Source organism: Geospiza fortis, unplaced genomic scaffold, assembly GCF_000277835.1.
Source record: "Geospiza fortis unplaced genomic scaffold, GeoFor_1.0 scaffold40, whole genome shotgun sequence".
Taxonomy (NCBI): Eukaryota; Metazoa; Chordata; class Aves; order Passeriformes; family Thraupidae; genus Geospiza; species Geospiza fortis.
The window spans coordinates 3259302-3283176 of record NW_005054297.1 but is presented as its reverse complement, the minus strand read 5'-3'; the positions used below and the strand labels follow the sequence as shown (position 1 = coordinate 3283176).

At 36.1% G+C, this 23875-nt stretch overlaps 1 protein-coding gene across 1 annotated transcript in view; it reads right to left on the bottom strand.

The window, feature by feature from the left end:
* The window catches only part of SLIT2 (slit guidance ligand 2), a 278830-nt gene extending 258706 nt beyond the window's left edge, over window positions 1-20124 (bottom strand). The window contains exon 1 of the mRNA XM_031055462.1: window positions 19819-20124. Coding sequence (XP_030911322.1) covers window positions 19819-20124 — 306 coding nt within the window. The remainder of the gene's footprint in view (window positions 1-19818) is intronic.
* Between the last annotated feature and the right edge of the window lie 3751 nt (window positions 20125-23875).

The window sequence follows — 23875 nt, the reverse complement described above, 5'->3', positions numbered from 1 at the left end:
GGCCGGGAGCGCCTCTCCGCTCCCCGCCGCGCGGAGCGTGGAGCTGCTGCGCGGAGTTTGCCACGCAGCCCCGGCCTGCGCGTCAGGCGCTCCACGAGGGAGAAGGGAGAGCAGGGAGCCGGACCAGGGTCCTTCGCGATGCTCGTGTGGGTTTTAGCTGGAGAGGGAGGGGGCGGAAACGCCACTGGCTGCACTTGGAAATGTCTTGGGAGTCTCACTAAGGGTCTTCTTGTCTGGGAAAGAGGACAAGGATTGTAGTAGCATGTTCTTTGGTTGCAAATTTAGTGTGAAACATACCAGGATCTCTTGTAGGTTACTTTCGAAAATAAAATAAAAGGAGCAAGTGTTATTCCATGCATTAAAATATGTCAAATAGCAATGTTATCACTGCTCCTTTAGAAAGCATCTTCCGTTAAAAAAAAAAAAAGTATTCTTAATAAACACAATGTTCCTAATAAGTGTTCCCAATGTGTTGTTTATTATCAGCACATCTCCCACAGTCCTAGGAAAATACTACACGCATCTTAACATTTTAACTCATTTTGTTCTTCCTTGCTTGTGAATTCAGTTCCATGCGATTTATAACAGCTCTTGAGACTCCAGTAATAGGTGAAAGTGATTTGTCTTTCATTAGACGGCAAACCCCAGCAGGGATGACTAAGCCTTCAGCAAGGTGTAGTTTGGAAATGCTCAAGGGAGTCTATCGTTTCTTCCATATGGCTGGTTCCAGCTGAGTCTCTTCATCCCTGGGGTCTCTGCTGCACAATCCCTGCAAGAGGCTTACTGTGTCATTTTGCCCGTTACCAAGAGGACAAATTCTGTTCTCAGAAATGCTATTCTAGAGCCGAGTTAATCTGCTGAAGTGGAAGCCAACAAAGTTACTCCTGACTTCTCTTAGTGTAGGATGTGAGCCCAAAGGAAATTTGCTAAAGATGCACATGCCTACAAAAGCTTTATAGTTTTTAATCCATTTGTTGAGACAAGGCTCAGTAAATATGATTGTTGCACTGTTTTCAAATGCTGATAATGGCATCTTTGCCATTATAGAGAGATGCAGATACTCCAGTTTTTACATTGATGCAGGAAGGAGAATTCAGTGAGTGTAAGGGGAAGTACATCAGCTTCTGTGTATAAATGCTTTTCACTCTTTTCTCCCTTTTGGTTGTTTTAAGTCTTTACAAAGGATTTCAAAAGGAATTTGCAAGTTTTTATCAAGCAACAGAAAAGAAAAAACCCCTTATTCTAACATACTGCTTTTATACATCTACTACAATCCTTTAAAAATATAACTCGAGGCCGACCATAAAGATAAATGTTACCGGTTCCATACTTTTCATTATTTGTTTCCAGTACCAGCAATGTGCTTAGTGCTGCAGAAGACAGAAAGAGAAGAAACACTGAATCTTTTTAATATAGTAATTCTCAGAAAATCTAAATAAATTCTTAGAGCATTAAATGTTGCTGAACTACTTTAGGCAGACCTGATTCAAACTCGAAATTGGTCTTAATTTAATATACTTTGTTTTCAAAGAAAAGCATTCTAAGTATAAGCAAGATAATTTTTTTATTCATTTTGGGGGGAGTTTCATTGATTTTCAACATGTCCACCTTTGAAGCATACCTTTCAGTCATTCAGATTGATTTTCCTGAGTGTCTTGCCTGCCAGCATATTGAAACTCTGTGATCTAAACACTTCCATGGGAGAGCTCCCAGTGTCTGGATTTGTCTGAAGACAAGGCCTGTCAGACACACTCTGGTATCATTGCTGGAATATGAACCTGCAGAGTGCCCTGTGGCTGCAGAATTAACTGTCAACCACTTCCAAAGTTTGGAGGGAAAATATCCCCATAGAGGAAGAAGCTGGGCAAAAATTTTAACTACATGATATATTAAAAAAAACCAGTTAGAAACATTTGTCAGTGGAAGAGCAAAAATATTGCTGCAGCCATTTCAGAAAATACTGACAGTTTTCTCTTCTCCGGATTTCTTTGTACAACATTCCACTCTTTGAAGGGTAATCTAAGGGGATACTCAAAAAGCTAAGAAGATCAGAACTATTAGCATAAGGAGATCAAAGTCAATAATAATAGGTAACATCTTCAGAACAGGATCCAGAACATCAAAAAAGAAAAAGCTGCTACTCCCAGCTGAGGCTGGTAACAGTGCTTGTGGCTGCGCACAAAGCTCTGTGCTCCGTGGATACATCTGACTGAGCTCCATGAACATAATCAGCTCTGTGAACATCACTGTAGCTTTACAAGGCCAACATGTCTGAAAGATACTGAACCAAATGACTCATCAATTTGTAAATAGGAGGTCAATAAGATGAGACAAAAATGGCCAACAGAGGTTTATCAAGGAAAAACATTATAAACTAATCTGTTTTCCTTCTTTGACAACATAACTAGCTTCTGGGTAAGGGGAAAGTATGATAGATGGTGATATTAGCAGGCCATTTGCCATCATGCACATTAACATTCTCCTAAGCAATCTGCTTAAATATAGTGAAAATCTAACCGCTGGAACGTGGATACTTAACTGAGTAAAAAAATTCCAAAGCCTATATCCAGGGTATGGTTGATGGTCAATCTGAGGGTCCAAAGAAAGTACACTCTTTTAAAAAGTTGTTAAGACTGTTACGTCACTGAATGATTCCATTAGTGACTGAAAATTAAGTATAACTATTAACAGATGATATCAGGATGGAAAGGGATGCAAGGATCTTGCAAAACAGAATGAGAATTCAAATTTATTTTAATAAAACTGGAGAAAACGTGTAATTAGTAAATCTTAAGGAATACATGGACATTACATTCAGGAAAGAATTTCAAATGTATAAATGCAAAATGACCAGCTGGGCAGCAGTACTCCTGAGAAGGATATGGAGATGAAAATGTATCATCTTAAACTTATGATAAAGGAGATTCCATTACAGAAATGCATACATCATTCTGATGAGATATATATATTGCATAAGGAAGGTAAGCATTCTTAATTTCCTACTGATTATTAAATTTAATGTAAGCTTGTATCAGCTTTTATGAGTACGATAAAGTGTTCAGTTTTTGGACATCATTCCTAAAATATGCTGTAAATAAACCAGAGACACTTCAAGGAAAAAAACAAAGAATATAAATTTAAGCAAACATGAACTATGAAAAGAATTTTGGAAAAAGTGAAGTTTCCTGGTTTTAAAACAAACAAACAGACAGACAAGCAAACAAACAAATAAGCAAAACACTTCACCCCAAATAAACAACAGAGGCAAAGGAAAGACATGGTACTTTCCCAAATTAAAAGGTTTCTGTAAGCAGAACAATGTTCAGTTAATATTCACAACCAGCAAAGGGCTTAATTTTCAGGAAGGAAGATTTATGAATCAGGAAAGCTGGTAGTAAATAACAGTCTGTAAACCAAAGAATGATAATGGTATTTTTTTCATTGTGCCTAAGCCAAATTTTTACTGAAAATTTTAAAACAAATTAAGCACATACTAAATAGGAATTATCCAGATGTGCTGTATTTAGTGTCTGAGTGAGGACATTAGATAATTGTCTTTTCACATTCTTTTTAGCTGTGATTTTTCATAAGCATAAAAGAAGTAGTAGTATTAATAATTGTTGAAATGTACATCTGGCTCTGTGTAATAGTTGTTTATTATTTATTATCACATATTTATAATCCAGGACCATCTAATGCTTTCAGTCAGAATTGTCCTTGGAAGTGAAGTGGTACAACAAAGATATGCTCTCAATCCCTTGGCTTTTCATTTTTACGTAGATATGATGTATGAAAGGCAGAGGGAAAAACATAAATTTTTTTTAAAAGTGACAAATAGATAATTTTGTCCATCAAGCTAATGTGAAGTTCATTCATTATTTACCTGTAAGCAAGTGGAGATCTTCAGGAACAAGGAATGCAGAGATAATCCTAGCACTCAAATAAGAACAGAAGAGGAAGATTGTGCTATGATAGGTGCAAAAAAAGTCATGAGTAGAACACAAAAATAATGTAGGATAGAAAAAGGATGCTGGAGAAAAGTAAACATATGCAGTGAGAACAAAAACTTGAACTTGCAGGAAAAGAAAGGAGTAACTTTGTATTGTTTTGCTGAATAAACATGAAGAAAACCCCCGTACTTTCCTGTAAGAATCTATTGAAACAGACACAGAGGGACAGGTGTAATCCACTGGAAGGACAGTTTAAATATTATTTAAATAATATTTTGCTTTCATTGCTTCCAAACATTTACTTTTTTGTTTGGTTGGTTGGGTTTTTTTACATTCTCCTTGGATGCATTTGAGCTTGTATTTTCCAAGCTTTAAATGTGTTGGTATTTCACAGTGGACTACAGCCTAAAGAGCAACTTGAACATTATAAGTGTATCTACACAATATTTTAGCTCATGAGATTTTATTTAGTTGCTAGCAATCTTCTCCAGTTGTTATCTAGCCAAGTTTATAACCAAAGTGTCTCCAAATTAAATACAGGATTAAAGAAAACTCAGGCTGGCAGGGAGGGGGTACAGGACCACGTCTGTGTTTGTACAACTTCTCCAAGGCAGCTAAGGATCAAACTTCATGACTTCTCTGAAACAACACCCATAATAAACATTACAACTGGTAGTAAATATTTCAGAAATGTATCCTTAATCTAAAGCTGAGAGACCTAAGGTTTATCCAATATCAAAGGGACACTATCAAATTTTTAAGATCATGGATTTCACACATGTAAAACGTTTAGGCTCCTGTGAAGCTATCTAGAGTCTTACAATGCTTTACCATAAAGTATGATTGGAAATTTATTTGAAAAGTTTCCTGGGTTTTAGGAGCTGAAAATGTAAACCTTGAATCCCTCCACTATCATTCTAATGGAATAGGGCGTATTTATTAATTTCTCAAAGAAGTAGAATTTCAAGTACTTTATGCAAGTCTGTTGTATAGCAAGACTGTCTTTAGAATTTATTCCTTTAGAGGAAACATTTACAATACCTCATGGCTTGGTCTAGAAAAATCTGGGAAGAGAAGAAATGGAAGTGGCAGGGCCGGGTGAAGACAGTCATGTCACAATACTTGGACTATGCACACTTCTTCTTTCAAGTTCTGTTTGCTTCACTTGTGCTTAAATTTCACATGGCAATGTCATTATTTCAGGATAGCTAGGCTACATTTGTTTAGAAAATGAAGGAGTTATATGAAAGACTGCCCAACCACCATCTGATGGCTACTACATAAATGGATAAATCTACCTCTATTAAGAAGATAAATTTCCAAGTAATATTTGGAAATTTTTAAAAATGAAATACTGAAACTTAAAGGGAGAATGGAAGAAATGCTTCCAGAGAAAACCAACAGAAAACTTTGCCAGTCTTTTCCCCAAGTTATTCTGCAACAAATAAATAAATTCATTCCACTATTTATCTGAAAACCAGATTTAAATGCTCATTTATTATGGTGCATCTTCACCTAGCAGTAAGTCTCATAATTTGTGCCAGTAAAGTCTGTAACCCTTAGCAGTGACCTCTCGGGTGCTATCAAATGTAGAAAATGTGATAGCTGTTGTATGTTCAATACTCCTGTGACATAGATTAATGAACTCAATATATTACTTATCTTGCATGTGATGACACAGGGGACTTCATCCACCATGCGCAGTTTAAAAACTTTCATTAAGAACTATTATTTCAACTAAAAAATTACCTGTAATAATTTAAGAGGAATTTGTATCTGAGAATCCAAATGCCAGTTTAGTGTGTGCAAATTCTTAGACTTCATTATACTTTAGTGTAAAAGGGATTATTCAAATTATTGAGCCTGACATTTTGCATGAGACAGACCAGTGCAGCTGATATTTCTTCATGAAGACTGGTAATTTGCGCTAAGCAAATAACATCCTTGCAGGGTGAAGGATCTAGTCTCTTACTATGGAAAGTAACCAGTAAAACTCAGTCTTTAAATGAGTTGGGTTTGGCTTCATTTCGGCTTTTTGCAAACAGAAACCTAATTTTCACAGCAAGCACAGTCATGCTACTTTATCCTCATTTGTTTCAGTGTTAATGTCTAGACTTTAAATTAAATTGCTATTTTCCTTCCCTGGGGATTGCCACCCTGATATAGTTATAAACAGACAACACATCCTTTCTCACACCATTCGTTTTGTCAGGCTTCCTCTGTTGTAACTGAATCTGAGGATAAAATGGCTTTTCCTGTTGAGATTAGCTTTTGCCTATTCCAACAATGCAACTCCAAACTTGTTTTCACTGTCATCCAGCAGCAGAGGTAGGATACTTATTCCTGGCACAAGGGAATAAGCTGCAACTATTTGTTTAGGTATGTTGTGGTCTGTTTGGGTTTAGGGTTTTTTTAATCTTTTCATAATGGCCCTTCCAAGTCTTTCTCAGCTTCTCCTCAGATTTTTGTAGAAACATATCTGCCCCCAAGTAATTGAAAAGGGTTTATCCAGGTTCACCACATGGTTATCTAAAGGGTTTTTTCTTTCCTTTCAGGATGTATAACCATCAAATGGATGGATATATTAACAGTACAAAGGATATTTTTCTGCCAGTTTAGAATAAGATAAATATTTATCTTAAAAAAAAAGTGGAAAATATTGTTAACCAGCATGGAAAGACTTTGTGTCATTCCTTTTTGCCTCTCTGTAAGGGAAAATTGGTCTGTTCACTGATAACCCTTCTGTTGGCCCTACCAAGGAAAGCAGACCTGCTCTTCTTTCTGGTCTCTCTGAAGACTCAACCAGAAAAAAAAAAAAGAAAAAAAAAAAAAAAACCTCAAACGAAAACAAAAATACTTCAACCAAACAAAAAAGAAAACCAAAACCTGCACCATGACCCAAAGTCCACTGGACATTTCAGAGGCAATAGTTTGGTTTCAGGGATGGGTACATTTTGGAGAAAGGGAGGCTTGTAAAATGTCTCAGTTGAGTACTGAGTTCTCTCAAGCTTTTCTGGCAATTATCCTTGAAGTTGTTATAACCTGATTTTGTCTAACCATACAAAAACTTACTAGAGCATGATATTTTCATTATGTATGCATTCTTTATTTTGTTTCTTTATCACCACAAAGGATGGCATAATGTACTTAAATTGTATCTGGTTAGGATTGAAATTGTGTCAATTCTAGAGGGAACATTGCTGAACTTTTTTTCCCTTTTATTGCTTAAAATTGATATTGTGAGGACATACTTTTCCTGGGAAAAAAGTTTCTTTCCACACATAACTTAAAAGAAATTTTCCAGAGAAATAATATTTTGCTATAAAAGCTGGTAGGTATTTTCAGCTGAGTGTATTCTATTCAGAAACAAATTTTAACTCCTCAGTCACAACCTGAATGAAGTTTAAAAAGGGCAAGTGCTGGATTCTGCACCTGGGATGAGGCAGTCCTGAATGTAGGTTCAGACTGGGGAATGAGATGCTGGAAAGAAGTGCTGCAGACAGGGTCCTGGTCAATGGAAAGCTGAACATGAGCCAGGAGTGCCCTGGCAGCCAGGAGGGCCAGCCCTGTCCTGGGGGGCCTCAGGCACAGCATGGCCAGCTGGGCAAGGGAGAGGATTGTCCTCCTCTGCTCTGAGCTGGGGTGGCCTCACCTCGAGCGCTGGGAGCAGTTCTGGGCACTACAATAAAAGATATTAAACTGTTAGAGAGCATCCAAAGGACAGCAATGAGGATGATGAAGGCTCTGGAGGGGAAGCCATGTGAGGAGCAGCTGAGGTCATTTGACTTGCTTGGCCTGGGCAAAAGGAGACTGAGGGGAGACCTCATTGCAGCTACAACTTCCTTGTGAGGGAAAAGGAGGGGCAGGCACTGAGCTCTGCTCTGTGGTGACCAGCGACAGGACCTGAGGGAATGGCCTGAAGCTGTGTCAGGGAAGGTTTAGGTTACATATCAAAAGAAGGTTTTTATCAGAAGTGCCCAGAAGGACACTGGACACTGGAACAGGATCTCTAGGGTAGTGGTCACAGCACCAAGCCTGTCAAAGAACTATTTGGACAACTCTCTCATGGTGTGATTCTTGGGGTGTCCTGTGCAGGAGTTGATCTTCAGTGATCCTTATGGGTGCCTTTCAAATCAGAATATTCTGGGAATCTGTGATTTTGTAACCTTTGAAGAACAATTATCTAAGAGAAGCATGAAATGTATTCCTGTTCATGTTGGTGACAGTGTTCTCACCAGAGTATTTTTGCCTCTCCCTCTCCCATTGTTTTTGTGTACTTTGCTCTGTTCTCTGAAAGCACAACATACAAGTAACAGGGAATCAGAAAAATCAGAAAGCAAAGAGCTCACACTGACCCAAATTTTCATGTGAAATATCTGCTCCAGTTTTGGTATAATCAATGAATGCAAGATTAATTAGTCATGTAAATCTAGTCTCCAGATTCCTGAGGCATCCATAAGCAGAACCTTTGGATACCTGGGAGAAATGTAAAAAGAAGTGAACTTGTTATTGGTGAGAACTTTTTAATGTCACCTAGGGTGCTAGTCAGAAATGGATAAATATCTTCAGAACTATGAAAAAGTTTGCCCCTGAAAACTGTGTGGTTCTAGTACAGTTTTAAACTAGTATTCTGAAGAAAGAAATATTCCTGAATGTTACAGGAGCAAATTTAATTGTGAAACAATTCCTAAACCACCAAGTGGCTATTTGACTGGTTTAGAATTGTTTGCAATTTTACAAAGTAAGGCTAGGAAAAAATAGTCATAGAATATAATTTTATATTAAATTATCAATTTTCTAATATTTAAACAAAGAGAAACAAAACCAACTGGTTTTGTTTTTCTCAATTAAGGGCAAAATATTTCTACCAATGAAATAAAGAACAGAGGAAGGACCGGGGTTCCAGTGAGAGTGAGGTGAAACTGAATTTCTATTAGATATACTTGAGAAAAAGACCAAGTTGTCTATGCTAGTACATAAAGGTTAGCACAGCTATGAAAACAGACAGTTAGGTGCACAAGGAATTTAGGATATAAGAAAAAGGACCAGAATGATTGTGGAATCACAATTCAATGTGCAGGAAAAAAAAACCAAAAAACCCAACAAATAGATAAGAAAGATTCAATGATACATTGAAAAAGGTAATTTGAAAAAATTAAGCTCCTTGACTGAACAATATTGCCTGCTTATTTCTGTATGTTAACTTCTAAGAGTAAATTGCTGGCATACCTAAAGCACGTGAGTTTTGCCAAAAAGGATTACAAGTAGTTCTGGCAATGTAGGATAAAATAATGACTATTATTTCCTCCGCTTGAGGTGGCAACTTTTTATTTAGTGTTTATTGAGTGTTTTGTTTGTTTGTTTTTTTGTTTGTTAGGTTTGGGGATCTTTTTAGGTGGGAATGGAGGGTTCAAACACACTTCCTTCACGTTTCAAAGGCTAAGATAATTGTATAACTCTAAATATAGGAATAATTTTGTGGAAATCTACAGATATTCTACTTTTCTTTTTTTCCTCGAAAATATAGACAAATCTGGTTCCTCTCATGTAGGATTAGAGATCATGGATTAATTTCACTCATCATTTGAAATACTCCAGTGTTCTGATAATGCGATCATGGTATAATTTCACTCATCATTTGAAATACTCCAGTGTTCTGATAACATGGGTACTTCTCATCAGAATTTAGTTATGCAAAACAATGTGTCTCATCTGAAATATATCACTTCCACCAGCCCAGTGGGCCTGGTACTAAGGCAGAATACTAATTCTATTCTGAGTAAGAGGCTCCTCTTTTGGCTTTCCTGCTAACATCCAGAGAATCTTAAATATACATAACTTCATGTAAAGTACAAAAGAGGAGTTCAACAACTTGGAAAGAAATAGTTCCATTTTCTCTTGATAAGTGTATAAAACTTAACAATCGAAACCAAGTGCAGCTTAACCACACAGCTTGCTTGCAAAGAAATTCCTGTTGTCAGTGCAGCGCAGCGCACTTTTTGCCACATCAGAGAAATTCTTAGCTCTCTATTCAACATCATGTTGAGGAATGAAAAAAACTTAACATCTACATTTCAAGCAGGAAGAAAGTCATATGAAATACAAGACGTTTTTACTGTGTATATAGAGAAAATTAAACACTGTAAAAAATTTGCTCCTTAATACCATTTTTAACTATTTCTGTGAATGCTGAGTTTCCCAGAACTAATCTTTTAGTATCTACAGAATGTTTTTGATCAGGATGTAGCTTATTAGAACAAGAATAATAAGAACAGAGTTGATAAACAAGAACAGAGTTGAGAAACTATTTTCAAACTGCTAAGAGTCCTGGGTTATTTTAGCCTGGAAACACCATTTTATCACTCATTTTTATTTTGCAGCCTGAGCTGCACTAAATAATTTCCTCTAGCTAATAAATGGTGAGTTTATATGTCAGACTTCACCTTGATCCTTCTCTCCGTGCAGTAACTGCTGCTCTTGCAGGGGCTTGCTGGGTTGTTGTGGTTTCTCTATCCAGCTCTGGGGTTTGTGTATTTAAACATGCTGGTTTCTCGTATTATTAAATTCTCTCTGGGACAATATTATTGTACAGGAGTGTTGATTTAAAGAGAAGCTTTTCTGAACAGAAAAAATCACTGTCAGTAGCCAGCAGAAGGTAGAACAAAATATTCAACACTTTGTGGTAAATTGAATGCAATACTTTGATATTCTATCTAGCCCAGAAATCCTAAGTGGAACCTGTGAATTATAGACCGCCAGCACAGAGGTTAACAGCTGGAAAACAAACATACTTGCAATCAGTAAATTCTGAATTATCACAGTTTTGTTTGTTTGTTTCAAGCATAGGCAAAAAACTCCAGTGGCTATGTTTCTTCAGTCTTTGAAGTATGTGCATTGTGATAACAAAAGCAAAGAGATTCTCCTGAAGACTCCACTTATTTCAGTACTCAAGATCAGTGGTATAAAGCCAATAACAGTATTTTTCTTTTCCCATGTTTTTTGTCACGTGGTCAGTGTTTTTTCTCAGGCTCTGTGTTGTTTTCGTGTGTACACACTGAAAACAAAGTGATGAATTTCATCCTGAGTTTTTGCGTGCTGTTTGTCACCCTAAGATCTAATGCAGTTCTCCAATATTTCCAACTGTATGAGAAGCTATTATTTAATCACCATTCTTTATCCACTAAGAAATTAGGGTCTGAAGTTTTCACTACATTTTTGGTGCCCAACCTGAGGTGCCTATGACCTGAGGCTTGAGTCATTGTTACACAACTTGTGCTCTACAGTGTCTGTACTTCATTACAGTCCCACAAACTCATCAACCTCTCTTTCCATTTAGAGATTCAGAATCACAGTGGACAAGATTTGCAGCAATTCAGTGCTGTCTGAGGGATAAACCCCCCTCATTTTGAAAAATATTTATCATGTCTGATTCCCATCCAGATTCAGACAGAGGATCTATATTCTTGGCCTGGCTCTGATAAGGTCAGCTCCAAGAATGAAATTCAAGAGGACTCTTCAAATCATGGATGACAGTTTTTCAAAAGATATCCAATCTAACTCCCCCTCATCCTTCAAAAAAAAAAAAAAAACAACAAACCAACACAAAACCTGAAAAAACAAAGTAAAAAAACCAACAAAACAAAACAAACAAAAACCCAAACCAAACAAACAACCAACATGCTCTTCATCTGCTAATCATGGAATCCATCTAAATCTCATTCCTATGGAAAATTGACATACCTCATTCTCTTCTCATCCATGCATGTTTTGCTTTTACAAGCTGTCCTGGCAGACCATGTTGATACTGCTAAGGAGGAAAAGGGGCATGAAATTGCTGAACAGAAGTAAGTAATTAGACTTCAGGTGAAAGAGGATATGGTGTAAAACAGATCATTGTTTGCTTATAAATATAAATTATGCATTTTCCCTGTAGCTTCAAAAACAATGACAATAAATCCTCAGCTGTCAGGACTGATAAGTGAGGAGTGATATTAGAAGGACAGAAAAAACAAAAATAAGAACTAAATACTGGAAGAAGATAAGGAAAAGAGACCAAAGATGTAGCTGGAAGATGAGATGGAAAAATATTTTTTAATAGACTTTCCAGAAGAAAAATCATAGGATCTCCTTGCTCAGCTCAAGAACTGACTAACACAAAAGAAGAAAAAGCTGAGCCAAGTGTTACAAGGTTTTAGGAAATGCACAGAAAAGACTGCTCTTGTCTATTCATTCTCTTTTTCTGTTCCAGTTATACATCATACTGCCCATTTCAAACCAACTGAAGTCAGCAGGCCATCTAAGCAAGTGCTTAGGTTAATTTTTATTCCCCATTTAATAAAGATTACACAAGATTGAATAAATATTATGCAACATACCTCTATTTCCCATACTTCACTATAGTTCTTATCTTCTTGGTTTAATAGGAGTGTTTCAGGGTTTAAAACACAGAAGGATGCAGATAGTCAATTCCTGGCCTTATTGAGGCCAGTGGTAAAAAGAGGATTTCTTCCAAGTACTTAGCCTAATTTCTAGCTGTTGAAATTCATGTGCATTTCAGACATTTCACTAGCAGAGAAATCTATAAAGCAGTTCTGTAGTAGTAAGTTTTTCACACTCCAAATCTTTATTTTAAATGGAAACTTTGTAAGAAGCTCCATTAAAGCCATAAAGTAAAATAAAATTAAATGAAAAATTACTTGTAAAAAGAAATACTAAAACATGGAAAAATGCTAAGGTATTTTAATAATTTAAAAACCTCACAGAGGCTACAGTATTATTTTCAGCCAAAATATTTCTGAAACTGGCAACCCAGAAGAACCCTGGAACACCCATGTGGAAACATGTTTTTAATTTTGGAGTAAATAGTTTTTCCTCATACAAAGAAGTATTTTCTTTAAATAGCATAAGATGGCTCAAAATAGTGAGGAAGCTAAGCATTTTTGTTGTGCAGTTAGACATTAAATATATGTAGTTAGAATCAAATTTATTTCTAAGGTACATCTGAAAAATCTAGAAAAATAAATATTTTAGAAAGCAAAGCTTATAAACTGAGGTTTCTCTTAATGCAGTCATTAGTAGGTTAGTTTTCCAAGTACCATTCTTCTGGTCATTGTGTTTGGGCACCCAGAGGTGTGAACCTGCTGACAGGGACCTTCAGATGCCATGATTACACACTCACAGACAATAAAACATGGAAACTTGTCAGTGTTCTGTGTAACCAGGGATGTCACAGGGAGCAAAGCCTCAGGGCACAACAAAGGAGGTTTTTCTCAAAGTACAAAAGGATCTGTGGAAGAATGGTTATTTTAATTGAAAGTTATAAACTGCTCCTAATCTGTGTTGTTCCTCTGCCAATGTAGCTGACATTAGGAGTGACTTTCAACACTTTGTCTGTATACTGTTGTTGAGGAGGGTAAATTAGAAGTCTTAAAGACAAAAGTTTTTTCCAGAAATAAAATCCAGCCTCAGAACAAGCGAAGCTAGTGAGTCTAGCAAGTCCATTCTTTGGTTTTTTAGCTTCAAACACATTAAAGATAAGCACCTATTTCACTCACCTTTCCTGTCATTAACCTTTTGTACTCTGCACCTCTTGGGTATGAAAGGCTTCTCACAGCCCAAACAGTGGCATTTTCTGTCCCTGCAATGGGCGCAACAAATCAGTGGATAACATCTACCTTATCGCAGAGCAGTAATATTAGCCACTGAATCTTACTTTTCATCTTTGAAGTGATCTGATATCTATACTACGCTTTTCCTAGAGGTGAAATGATACATTTCTAATTTTTGAAGTTCTTTTCTGTTCAGTTGCATGTGAGATACTATGTTGGCTTATATGATAAGAATATTTGATCACAAGCTTCCAAACTACATGCTAGAAAACATGAAGAGAAAGATAACAGTATGAGAGTATGAAAAAATGTACATGAAGTATGGTGAATATATTACCCACATCGAAAATAATGCATAAAAAGTTTGTAATAAAATAGGAGAAAAATAATGAATAGTGGGGGAAAAGGGCATACTGTGAGCTTCTTGTCTAGCAAGGGAAAATAGCATATTCAAACAAAGTTGCCAGATTGAAAATCAATCAAAACAGTTAATTTTTATAGTACATAATTATTTAGCAGCACTATTAGTCACAGAAAGTTTCAAGAGCTGGACACTGGAGAGATGAGAGGGTTTGAGAGCTGGCTGCTGGAGATATTGGGGTGTCCAAGCCTCCTGGAGGGACTGGTCCAGGGTCAGCTACCAGGAAGACCCATTTGCATCTGTGAGCTTGCAAATCAACTGCAAACAGCCCACGATTGACCAGAGCTGGGCACAGAGAGCAGCAGCTGCTGAGCTGTGACCATCAGAAGGTTCAACTGTAGATTTCACCACAGCAGTAGAAAATGCAAAATAAAAATAGTTTTCTCCCATGATGTTCTATATAAACATTGGCCAACAAGAAAAATGTGCTGTTGATCATAACGATTGGATTCTGCTTTGTCATAAAAATATGAAACGGTCTTTTTCATCGACTGTGCCTTTATATACTTAGGTTGAGTTGTCCTTTGAATGTTACTACTTTTTTGAACATTTTCAGTTTCATAATACTTTACTAACATGAAAAATACTAAAATTGTTGCTGAAAATAAATCTGTATTTACCTCTTAGTGTTGCTTTCATTTATGATCTCTTTACTTGCCTCTGACATTCTGAATCTCTTCATGGCATAAATTAGCAATATAATTGTAAAAACTGAAAGCTGCTCTGGAGCTTTTCAGAGGAGATCACATTTACTTTACAGTTGCTTGTTAATTGCTTTAGTGCCTAAGGATGTACAACATATGTCCTGCAAAGAGACACCCATATGGTTGTACAGTGTATGTCCTGGCACTCTGTTGCCACAGACTAGAAAACAGACTTCTGTTTAAAATGCATGGCCCATTGCGTGATTGAAGGTGTGACATATAAAGGATTATAACTGACAACATTGAAGCCCTACACCTGTCACAGTGCTGTGTTAGGAGGATATCTATGTTGTTTGCCTGAGAAGGGGAAAGAAGATTGCCTTCGCCGAGGAAACAATTAAAATATATTTCAGAATTTTGTACAGGAAAGATTTTGTTTCTCAACTGTCTTATTTATTCCTGTCAATAACTCAGCTACAGCTCAATTTTGATTCAAAAGCTATAAAGTTAAAGAAATTAGTAGAGATAAAAATATAAGGGCATTAATTGGCCACATGTAACCACGTTTTGAAAGGTCATTAAAACTTAAAAGCAGCAGAGAGGTGATTAAGGATGTCTCTTGCAAGTAGCTACATTTATAGAGGCCTGAACACTTTGAATAGCCTGGATTTTAGCTTGCACTTTTCTGGTATTGTGGACATACTCGAATATTTGAAAAAATGCAAGAATATGTGTGACCCTCAGAAACTCAACAGTTGCTGTGGATGGCTCCCTTAAACGAAGGCAAACCTCTTCCAGCAAAGTAATTGCACTCTTGCACTTGCACTGTATGTGAGGTTCATTTCCCTCAGATTCAGCTTTCTCAGTGAAGTACTTAGGTAAGAAACTAGTCTAAGGAAAAGATTAGTGTCACCTAACTTTAGCTATTTAACATATATATAAACATATAGTATTACTAGAGCCTGAACTAATCCTCTATTACTGAACTAATTATCTATTACTGTTACTGAACTAATCATCTCAGCCCCCATTGCACAACAGCAGAGAGCTGAGCATTTCTAGAGTGTGTCTTAGAAATCTATCCCAGAGCAGAAGGAGTCATCCCACGGAAAGGCTCAGCTCTTTTCATTGGCTGACTAGATATTCAAGTAAGGGATTGCTCTCATCTGATTTCAGACAGCAAATTTACAACACTGGTGCTTCTTAAATAGTTAACAAAAAGTGAAATACATGACTTCACAGTGAGTCATCTTATCTGAAACCTGAGTCATGTTTCAGTGATGCCTTTCTTTCTTCATTGACTACAGGGGAAGCGTAGGCGTACTCCTACACTTAAATAATCTCCTACCTCAGGTGTCTAATTTAAATGGTTAGATTATGTCAGACTAATTAGGGTTTATGTGACATTTGACAGCAACCTGAGTAATTTGCTGGAGTACCTCTTTCTCCTGAAGGCTACAGTTCTACATTGTCATCCTTTCTGGGCTTTTGCTCATGAAGAGAATAACAGTGACAGAATTAATTTCTCCTGCTTAATTTTCCCCATTGTTGTACATTTTCTGAGGTAGCTTATAACTGTAACAAATTAATCCTATTACTTTCCTATTAATATGAATTGGGGCTGGATAGCTAAAAATCATAAACAATGCAACAATAGCTAAGGGTGCAATAGTTAAGAAAGCATTTCCAAATTCTCCAGTTGATCCAGAAAAACACATTTTTTTTCTATTGTACTTTTGGTTGTACTAATTTGCTAATTGAAGAGCTGGAGCACATTTGAATTAAAAAGGATCCTTGTAAGAGGTTATTTTAAAATTCTATGTATAAAATTTAATTACTCAAAAACATTTTTATCTACACTTCCCAGAATTTTAATAATAAGTCTGATAAAATTCAGAGAACTGTATCCGAAGAAACAAGTGAAATAAAAGTCACTTGAGAGAGCAATGAGTTAAATCATCAACTATTTGTCTTCTTACGGTCTTTTGCAGTCTTTTTACATAAATCCTTATTAGAATAAACAAACTCTTCAACTTTATTCAGAGGCTCCACATCAAAATGCATTTCTTTCTTTAAAAATATGCTTATAACTAATCATAGGTTATATAAATGTTTTAATAGCTACACACAGAATAATGACATGGTCACTATGCTATTCTTGTCTTTGAATTTTTCCTCTTTCACACTTACAACAGACAAAAGAACATTTCTTTATTGTTTATTGCTTTTACAGAGCACCTCTCTTCATTTCTTCTGGTACATATAGAAGCAGTATTTTCCCTTCAGGAAGCCCCCTTTTTTTTCCTAGGTGCAGTCATTTACAGATGTAATATCTTTCTGTTAAGGATTTTTTTCCTTATTTTTCACTTCATATAATTTGTGAAGCCTTTCCAAGATGATGCCACTAAAATAAATTATTTAGCAGAACTCATAGGAACTCATACCAAGAACACTCTCTTGAAAATGCTCAGAGAAAGCTTCTCGTATGAGCAGATTATTCCATCACTGCATTACTGAATTCTTGCACTTCACTCTGAGCCATATGGTAATACCTACTGCTAGACATAAGGTTTCTAGGAATCTCATCTATCTCAGTTAGGATGCTAGAAGCACATGGGGTTCAATGTTTGTTGGTTCAACACTTAGCTGGTGCAAAGCAAACTATCCTCATAGCATTCCTGTTGGGCAAGCTGTTGTTCCCAAAGAACCTTTGCTGGGCATTGGGCTTTAATCCTTGGGAAACCCATCTCCTTCCTTCCATCCCAATGGCCACCTGCACAAAGAATTTGAAGAAAAGAGATAGGTGACTTAAGGTATTCCACCCATATGTTTTTTTCGAAACATATTTTATTTACAATCATTTCCTGTCAAATGCAACCTAATCAAATTTACAAAACAAGGCTGCTTTGATCCTTGCAATGAAGTTGTAGTATCAGTTTTAAAGCCTCAGGATTCAGCATTTGTGATTATTTCTGTTTTAGCAGGAAAACATATTTTCAGTCCATCAGCTGTGAAAGCCCTGGCACTATTGCAGACTAACATTTTTGGCAAGGTTCACTGTAAAGAGCAAAGCAGGATTTCACAACTGCTGACTCCAAGGAAAGCCAGCAGTAAACAAAACAACTTTGCTAATTAATATACATTTTTAAAGATTTGAACCAAAGAACAGTGAAACACAGATATTACAAAGTTTCACACATGGCAGTGACTAATTAGCTACGTATATGCATTCAGAATGGCAAATTTTACCTTGAAGGACACAAACAGGACATGGTTTGCTTGAGAAAAAAAATATTATTTAATACAGGTCAGTGATTTAGTTTCAAAACTGGTCATGGGTAGTTTTCAGGAGCAAAATACTGCATAAATATTACTGCCGTGCAAGAGAAACATAAAAGGGGAACTTCTTTCCCATTCTTTTTTTTCAGACAAAATTGTTTTGACTGATTTAAAGCAAATACACACACATATAAACATTTCCATTTATAAATATTTTTATATGTACTTTTGCAGTCAACTGGCTTAATGCAAAAAGGACATAAATATCACCCACAATGTTTATCATGGTTTGTTTTCTTGTTTAGTTTTTATCAAACCAAATATATCTTGGACTATCTGTATTTTATTCTTATTTTTTCTAAACTTTATATGTTTGAGTTATTCTCTTTGGGGTGTTATTAATAGATTACAATCTGCTACTTAAGTTAAAATTCACTGCTAACCTTAATTAAATGCTAGATTTGAATGAAAAAGACCTATACATGATCCTTGTAGAAATTTAAATTAGCTTATAGGAAAAAGAGATTATTGTCAATGAAGCATATTAAAACTGTGTAAGTTTGCAGCATTAGTCTGTGATTTGCTTTTACTCATAATGAATGACACTCTTTAATGTAATTTTGAGCTCTACAAAACTGTAATCTCCACATGGTAGAGAGCTCAAGGAGGCAAGGGAAATAATCAACTGAAATAATCAACTGGATTTTTATAAGAGCTTACCTTCTTGAAATCAGATTTTTGTATTTAAAATTGGCATGTATATTTTAAGAAAAGATATTTGGAATTATTTATTAAAAAGTATAGAATTGAATTTTTAAAGAATTAGCAACAAGAAATTTTGTGATGGGAGGAAAAAATAGTAATTTTATAGAGCAAAGAATAAAGTTGAAGATGATGTATTTGTGATTTTGAACAAGTTTTAATTTATAAACATGCCTAGATGTGACTTTAATTAAGTTACCTATATAAACCAATGGAACTACGTCTCCTCCTTTAAATTATGCAGGTGCTTAATCTCTGCACACAGTCTCCTAGGAACGGGAAATATTTTAGTTGTGAAACAAAGTTAGATCCCTGCTTTATTTATATCTTGAGACATGGCCTTAATTAATTCATGGTAACCCACATGATGCTTTGGTGAAAATATGCTAAAGCCTGCTAATATTTACTCTATAACTGTAACTATATTTTTGTGTTTACATATTTCAGTTTATGGTTTCACAACTTTTCAATAAAGATTTTATATTCATTTAATCTTTTCATTCTGAGTAAGTTTGGTTTTTTTGGGTTTTTTTTCTGGGAAATCAAGCATAATTTTTAGCAATTTTATTTCAGATTAGGAGTTTGTAAAATAAACAATGCCAAGACATATTGTTCCATTTTCTGCAAAGAATTAGCTTCATAAAGTCACCAAACAGCGGATGATGGATGATACCTCTGGAAATTATCTAGTCCCTGTGCTCAAGAATAGTCATCTAGAGCAGTTAGCCTGGGAATGTGCCCAGTCAGGTTTTCAGTGTCTCCACAACCTTTCTGGGCAACTTGTTGCAGTGTTTGACCATTGTTAGAGAGCAAACAGTGAAATGGAGGTATTTACCTTCATTTAAACAAATGTTTTTTGTGCTTTACTTTGTGCCTATTGCCTCCTGCCCATTCACTGAATGTTTGAGCCCATACTCTATTTTCATCCTGTGATGTATTTATACACACTGATAAGGCTCCCTGAGCTTATTCTCCTCCACACTGTGCAGTTTTAGCCCTCTCATCCTCTCCTTATAGAACAGATGGTCCAAGCCCTTGATGATTTCCATGGGTCTTCTCTGGACTTGGTCCACTATGTCCACATCTCTCCTGTGACAAGGAGTGCAGCACTGGGAACTCTCCAGATGTGGTTAAAGTGGAAGGATCTACCTTACCCAGCTGGCAACTCTCTTTCTTGTGTACTCCAGGGTGCTGATAAACCCCTCTTGGAAAAAGGCACACCGCCATTTCTGGCTCATGATCAACCTCTTGCTCTCCAGAACCCCCAGATCCTTTTCTGCAAAGCTGCTTTTGACCAGTTGGCCCCCAGCATGTAGTGGTGAAGAACTGAATTGCTTGTGTTCTGGGAGCTGCTTGCATTCTGGGGATGCTCCAGCAGTTCTCAGGGTGGTTAAAGGTCCCCATGAGGACCTGGACTTGTGAACGTGAGCCCTCCTCCAGCTGTCTGAAGAAGGCCTCATCTACTTCTTCCTGATCAGGCAGCTGGTAGCAGACAGCTTTTGCTGACTCTGTTCTGCTGGCTAATCCTGGTCACACTTCCACAAGCAGAACCTGATGCATCTCAGTTGCTTGCTCATGTGAAGGGTGTGCGTTCATGTACAGGCACATCAGATGGCCTCCATTCCTTCCAATTTCCTGAGAAAAGTACAGAAGTATTTCCTTTGAGTGTAACACTTGTGACAGCCCACTTTTCAGAGTAGTTTTTTTGCTTAAGAGGTTTCTCTTGTCCACACTTGCACCCTTTGATAGCCAACTCTGTTCATCACTTTCTTATTGAACTGGGCATCATCATCTCTATATCATTCCCAGTTTAAAACTCTCCACTAGGTAGGCCAGCCTATTGGCAAAGACACTTTCACTTCACTTGGTCTGACAGATCCCTTCTCTTTAAAGCAGTCTTTGATCCCCAAAGTGTGAAAATTAAGTCCCTGATACCAACATGAGTTGCACTTTTCTGTATTTATAGAACTACAGGTGAGGCAGGAGTCTTACAGAAGGTCCAATCAATTAAACAGCTAGGCTAATTAACAATAACCAGCCACCAACATCCTCCCACATAAACTTATGGACTAGGACTCACACTGGAAGAAATAGTCACAATTTCTGTTAACTGTGCTATTGGTTCTCAGCTCTAACACCAGTGCTGTAAGACTATATTCCTTTGCTTGTTTGTACACTGAAGCAAATGAGTGGAAAATTGCATATGTGGAACCAAAAATGTAAATCAGGTTCTTAGTTAAAAGTAGCTCCTCTTCCCAAAGTACATTATCATTTTAAACAGCTCTGCAATTTTATCACTTATGCGTAGTATGTTGCCCCTCCCAGTCCATAAAAATGTGAATAGGAAGAAAAAGCCTAGATAAGACCCATAATATTTAACATCTCTTTTTAAAAATGTGTAATCAGAAAGCATGTGTATCCAAGCGCAGTCCATAAAAATTGTATTGAATAGAGTTTAATTTTGACACTATTTACCATTCTCTTCTCATATACTCCTAAAGGTGGACTACACCTCCTTGAAGAACCTTGAAATTGCAATGTACAGCAATGAATTGTTAGTGAGCTATTGTTTGATCCACAGTCCTATTTCCTTTTGTATTCTAAAAGCCTCGAGCACATAATTTCATTCAGGTAAAACATGTAGGGATTTTGTTTTGTTTTTTCTTCTTTTAAGTTTTCACTGGCATACGAGTTAATGGATCTAGAATATTTAGAAATATCTCCACAAGAATTACTTTTCAATTAAACATAAAATCATATACCTGGATTTTAATCAAGCAATCCTGTTGTACTCTTAAAAAAGAAGTAATTTCCTTCAGATGTAAATATTCTATAAAAGTCACAGCAATATTCTACAAGATTTATTGAAATTACATTGGGTTTCCTTGTAGTGCAAATAGAAGGCAGCCATATTAATTTTTCAGGAATTATCTTTTCAAAGATTAACTCCGGTAGGGGCACCTCAAGTCTCTTTCTGTCTACTAATCTCACTCCACACTGTATATCAAAACAAAGGCTCCTGCTAAGGAAAAATATAGAACAAGAATCAGTATTAATCCTTTGTAATTTCTTATGGCTAAAATTTTTATTTGGTGAAGATTATTCATAACAAGCAAAAAAAGAAGATCTTTGTGAAAAGAGTTTCTTCTTGTGATCACTACACAGAGAAACAAGAGTAGAATATTCAACTGTGTTTGTTCAGTAACACTGCACATGCATGACAGTCTTAAGAATACAGTCCAAACTATACTATTTTTTCTCATGTCTTTTATACAGTTTTGTCTCCAGAGGTCTTAATTGCAAATTTGAATTTATTATCAAAGAAATTTTTTGCTGCACAGTAAACAGGTAAAAGAAAGGGAATTTGCATTAAACAAGTAAATGCTCTACCATCCAAAGAACATAATAAAGCTGTCACAAGGGGAAAATTTCCCAAGTAAAATAGTAAAAGAATATTTTCTCCTCCAAACCTCTGAATATTTGAAATAAGTAATTAGCTCAAAATTGAAAACATAAAGGAGTAGGAAATCAGATAAAAAACACTAAAAATAAAAGAGTTTTTCTGAAACCAAGGGGCTAACTCAGTAATCACACAGAAAAATACTTTATATTTCACTATATCTAAGAATCATGCTGTGGATAAAGTACTCCCTTCCTCATCTTATACAAAATTTATGGATAATCACAGAACAAATTGGGGAAAATTACTTATGGTCTAGTAGTTTCCCTAAACTAAATGTGAATCTTGCTGCATGGAAAAGAACAACATAAAAGTTATCAGTCTGAGGAAATTGCACTGCTTTCATATTATATATGAATAATGTATACATAACTGTGATAGAGTGGAGGCTACCAAAATCTATTCAGTGTTTAGGCAAACTGTTAGTCTAAGCCAAATCCTAAGAAAATTGCACAGAACAATCAGAAAACTGCATCAGAGCATATGATATTGGGAACTTACAGCAAAGGAAATATAACCAATTATCTAAAAGTAGAGCAAGCAAACAGCAATTCCCATCTAACAATTCCCAAGTATTTAATAATAATTTACATAACATACAACTCAAATACAAACCCTTTGAACAAAACATTAATCCAAAGTTTTACTTTTAGGAATAGGTCACAGAACAAAGCCCTACATTGAAATGTTGTACATTGAAAAGAGATTTTTAAGAAATAAATTTATAGTTCCCTATATGTGCATACATTGTTCAAACTTTAATTTAAGTACTTTTCAGGGCAGCAGAGACAATACTACTCTAGGAAATGGATAAACAGCTTAACAGTGTAATTGAGAAATGCACCAAGTTACAAGTGAGCATCAGCCATCAAGGTCTTCTCTAAGTTTCAAACATTTACATCACAGATAATAGTAATGGAAGATAAACAAAGAATCCAGTCTGACTTTTCCAGACTGGCTTGATTTCTCTGAGGTACCAGTTAAGGGAATGTCATGGTTTTTAGGAAAATTTAAGTTATTTTACAAGGAAGCAGGAAGCCCAAATAAGTACAAAACTGCATAATACCATTTTTAAGCTCATGACATACATGTAAGTCCTCTAGTGAAAACGTACCTCAGACCAAATTGGCAACCATTCCTCTCAAAGATATAATTCAAGTATAGACAGACAGATTAACACTGAGGAACAGAAGCTGATGTTCTTTCCAAGGGTATCTGAATCCTGAAGACTACATAGTCCCTTAAAGAGATTGGTTAAATCAAGGAGCAAAGAAAGAGCTTATGATTGCAGAAGACATTACTTTCTAGCTGAAAGAGAAGGTAATAAAATATCTTTGGCAATAATAAATCTTTGGCTAGATAAAAATAAGTTAATTAAAACAAATTACAAAACACAAACCAGCAATAAAGTCCCTATACAACAAGATGCCTGCAAAAAATTATTTGAAATTCTCGAAGGCCAACCAATAATAATATTGTCAAATGTAATACATACATCAAAGTAAAATAATATCAGCACAGATGGACTATCAGCAGAGTACATTAGTATTGATACTACATTTTTATCAAACATTTTCATCAGTTACCTGGACAACCAAACCAAATGCATCCTATGAATTATTTTAATTTAGGGCAACAGTTCACCTGAACATTATGAGAGCCTCAGTCTAAAATTTCCCTGAGATGTGGTCCACACCTATGGAAAGCCTTGAAGTTTTTAAGGTGCTGCATTTAGCACAGCAAATCCCAAG